The 4,649-nt window shown below is 32.3% G+C and overlaps 1 protein-coding gene across 1 annotated transcript; it reads left to right on the top strand.

The window, feature by feature from the left end:
• The first annotated feature begins 757 nt into the window (after positions 1-757).
• Positions 758-2,277, top strand: LOC106293682 (ervatamin-B-like). The gene is made up of 2 exons (XM_013729349.1): positions 758-1,277; positions 1,517-2,277. Exons 1-2 carry the CDS (start codon positions 833-835, stop codon positions 2,101-2,103), a joined length of 1,032 nt encoding a protein of 343 aa, XP_013584803.1. The 5' UTR covers positions 758-832; the 3' UTR covers positions 2,104-2,277.
• The last annotated feature ends 2,372 nt before the right edge of the window (positions 2,278-4,649 follow it).

Raw genomic sequence — 4,649 nt, 5'->3', positions numbered from 1 at the left:
AATTCCGACGATTTTTCCCTCAGAATCCTTGATGTTTTCTTGTAGTGTAGAGGCCCCCCATGCAAGCGAAGCTAGTGACATGGCTGGCAGGCTTAAGCGATAAACCACTATACTATTTACCTTTATTCGTCGCCTTAAACCACATGGCTGGCAGGCTTAAGCGATAAACCACTTCATCGCCTTAGTTATCGTCACATATTTACCACTATTTTCATTGAACTGAGGTAAATCCAAATGAGACCCCAAATAAAAAGGAATTATCTTTGTTTTCAGTCAGAACTTAATACTTTTTGACTTTCAGAACTCAGTTGTTCCCAAAAGCTAATAATGTTGTCACGACAGTTTTGAGTTCGAAGTAATCTATATTTTAAAACTCACCATGACCGAGAACTTCAAAATACATTTGATTGGACCATGATTGCATTCAAACGCAAATGTATCTACCTAAACCCTAAGGTTATTAGTAAATATAGCTAGCTCTTATCTCTATATTTAAAATGATATGGTAATATATATAAAAAAAAAATATATATATATATATATATATATTAGTTGTAATATATGTGCATATAGAAATGGGAAAGTTGTTCCTCCAAAGATCACGGCGCAAGTTAATGCAAACAACACCATAACCATTATAGAGTCAACTTGCAATTTGCTCTCATTTTTCAGTTAGACCATAACCAACTTCGAATCTTTTCTTTATAAATACCATTTCTCCCCATCCTTACTTCTTCACTACAACACAACAGAAACACTTCACATACAAGAAAAAAACTACAATTTCATTCTTTCATCTATTTTAATTTTTATCATATTCATCAACAACAAAATGACATCGATAGTATTCCTTGTGTTTCTAACGATTATTTCCATGGGAAGCGTCTCCCAAGCCACATCTCGTGTCACCTTCAACAAGCCCTTAATTGCTGACCACCATCAACAATGGATGACACGATTCTCCCGAGTTTATACCAATGAGCTTGAGGAAAAGATGAGGTTCGACGTGTTCAGGAAAAACCTGAAATTCATTGAGGAATTTAATAAGAAGGGAGATAAATCCTACAGGCTTGGTGTCAACGAGTTTTCGGATTGGACCGAAGAAGAGTTCATTGCCACACACACCGGTCTCAAGGGCATCAACAAAATTTCACCATCTGAATTTTACGATGAAATGATACCTTCTTGGAATTGGAACGTCAGTGATGTTGCCCGTGAGACCAAAGATTGGAGATCCGAAGGAGCTGTAACACCTGTTAGATACCAAGGCCAATGCGGTAAGCTTTCCAAAATTATATAAATTCAAAACAGTGGTCTCTACATATGTATGATATTCAAGATTTGAAGTTCAATACGCTCAATAAATTTTAGTAAACCCCTGGATTAGTATTGAATTCCATGATTTAATAATGCCATTGTAAAAACTTAGACCCCAAGTTAGAGTTACCTAAATAGGTTTACGTTATTACGGAGAAAAAAAACTATACTCAATATATTTGGATGTATATTTGGACAGGAGGTTGTTGGGCGTTCTCAGCAGTCGCAGCGGTGGAAGGTGTGACAAAAATTGCCCGAGGCAACCTCGTATCTTTGTCTGAACAACAGCTTCTAGATTGCGACAGAGAGAATAATAACGGTTGTAGTGGCGGGATAATGTCAGATGCTTTCAGCTACATAATCAAAAACCGTGGCATTGCTTCTGAGCAAGCGTACCCTTTCCAAATGACCGAGGGGATGTGCCGTTACAATGGGAGACCCGCCGCATCAATCAGAGGGTTCCAGACCGTTCCAAGTAACAACGAGCGTGCCTTGCTCGAGGCAGTTTCGAGACAGCCTGTCTCGGTTTCCATTGACGCAGATGGACCCGGTTTCATGCATTACTCAGGTGGAGTGTACGATGAGCCGTACTGCGGGACCAGGGTGAATCATGCAGTGACGTTCGTTGGGTACGGGACGAGCCCTGAAGGGATAAAGTATTGGCTGGCTAAAAATTCGTGGGGTGAGACTTGGGGAGAGAATGGTTACATCAGGATTCGTAGAGATGTAGAGTGGCCTCAGGGCATGTGTGGTGTGGCTCAGTATGCTTTTTATCCGGTTTCGTAACTAAGTGGCAGATGACTTATTATTAAAGTGTGATAACTATACGACAACATTATAATAACAAAAAAAATGTAACATTATCATACGTCTGGCTTATCAATTGTTTAGGTGTGGTCTAAATCTGCATCGCAATGACCTATATGTTTAGCGACAACCAAAATGCATCACCTACATGGTATCCCCTATATATTATTTGTGAAACATTACAACTTCTTTTTGTAGTCACATGTCATCACTAGAATGATTCTTAGAATAATTAGAGAAATATGTTGGTTCATCTAATTATATGAATTATTAGAGAAATATGTTGGTCCATCTAATTATATAATAAGCTTTTTATTAAACTAACCATAAATTGATTATTAATGTCATTTATTATTTTTTTAAATAAAGATTACGAATTGCCTAATGTGGCTAAAGTATATATGAAAATTAATAATTTTGAATAATAAAGATCTGATAAAAATATAATGTATCTTCTATCAAATTTATTTAATTTTAAACTATTAAAATAATTTAAAAAAATCACAATAACTATATTATAAAAATTTAGATTTTTCTGTATATGTTATATTTTGAATTTTAAAAAACGACTATAAATTACTAAAACTGTTAAAAGTCTCACATTCAAATTTTGCGATCCATGGTTTAAAATTTTTGTTATGACAAAATACAAATGATTACAAAATCATATAAATAAAAGTCTAATTTAATTAATCATTAACATTTAAAATATATATGTAAATATATCATTCTAAATTAAACTATAAATCATATTGAATAAATAAATATTTTAATTTCAAAATTTACTTTGAATAATTTTTTTTGATAAAAGTTTTGAATTAACATTGATAATTGTTTTTAAATTATAAATTACTAAAATTATTAATCTAACAATGACATTTTTTATCAGTAATTTAAAGTTTTTGATATTAAAGGATCAAAAAAACATATGAGTAGAAATCATCATTTAATAGACATTAATATTAAAAATATACTATGTATGTTAATATCATTTAAATTTAATTACATATCCTATCAAAAATTTTAATTTTTTGGATTAATAAAATTGATTTATACGTTTGCACCAATTTAATTATATATGTAATAGTTACTGACTTTTAATTATTCAATATATATTTATTATTTCATAATATGTAAGAACATATAATACATAAAATAATTTTTATATATAATGTTTATTCCGCGCAAGGCGCGGATCTTAATCTAGTGTACTTATAAAATCTATATATAATAGCAAACCATTTTTTTTATCAATGACATCATCATTTTTTATAGAAAAATAAAAATTTAATCTATCTGTCAGATTTGTTTGTTATTTTTGATCTAAGGGATAAAAAGTTTTCTTCCTTTGAGTCGCTTTCGTCATCAAAAAATTGTTGTGTTATCCATCTTCCTCAATCGTCTCCTCTTCAGAAACAACACAACCCTTCGTATATGGCATCTTTCCTGAATAGTTTCATTCCCAATCAACACAACCCTTTAATCACACCTCTCTGAACAATATATGTATATTTATGTTCCCTGTTCTTATACATACGATGCACGAATCATGATAATAACACATCAGCCGTTTCTTGTAAGAGACATTTCAGAGACGTCCCTAGAAGATGTTCCCTGTAGTGAGGGGGCGATAAAAAGTTTATGGGTTGACCGAGTTTACAATATGACGCCAGAGGACCTAGAATTTTTATTCGATCTATACCAAAAATTTGCAAGATGATATCAGCTAAGGTCTAAGGAAGCAAGGAATATAATGTGAATCAACAGGAATTCGATTGGAAGGTTGGGGGGATCTGGAGACTGAAGATCGCAGAGGTATGGGGATAAAGGTATGTCGTTTCATGATCTAAAAATCGACCGTTTCATAAATTACGCGGACGAGAATACGTTGATCGGAGTTAGACGTGGCGAGTTAGGGGTGATCGGCAATATTTGGCGGTGGTCCAAGTTTAGTCCGCCTGAGCCGTGTAAATACAAAACGCGGCGAGTAACAAGTGACAGTTCGGATCATTTCCGTTAAATGAAGAAGACGACCACGTGCTTTTAAGCACTTATTTGACATTTAAAAAACTATCGATAATATATACAAATAAACTCACCCTGCGCAAGGCGCAGGTCTTATCCTAGTATATATTATTTGAGAAGCATTGCAATATTTTTTTGTAGCCATGTGTCATCACTAGAATGATTCTTAGAATCCTTAGAGAAATAAGTTGGTCCATTTAAAAATATAATAAGCTTTTTATTAAACCATAATAAATACATTATTAATGTGATTCATTATTTCCTTAAATAAGATTACGGAATTGCCTAATGTGGCTAAAGTATATATGAGAATTAATGATTTTGAATAATAAAGAATTGATAAAAAATAGTGTAGATTATAATTATATTTGTTTAATTTTAAGCTATTAAAATAAATTAAAAAATCATAGTAACCATATAGTAAAAAATAAAAAATTATTTATATATTATATTTTGAATTTTTAAAAACGAGTATAAATTACTAAAACTGTTAAAAGTTT

The sequence above is a fragment of the Brassica oleracea genome, chromosome C5, assembly GCF_000695525.1.
Source record: "Brassica oleracea var. oleracea cultivar TO1000 chromosome C5, BOL, whole genome shotgun sequence".
NCBI lineage: Eukaryota > Viridiplantae > Streptophyta > Magnoliopsida > Brassicales > Brassicaceae > Brassica > Brassica oleracea.
The sequence above is the reverse complement of the archived record's forward strand: the minus strand, read 5'-3'. Positions and strand labels throughout refer to the sequence as shown.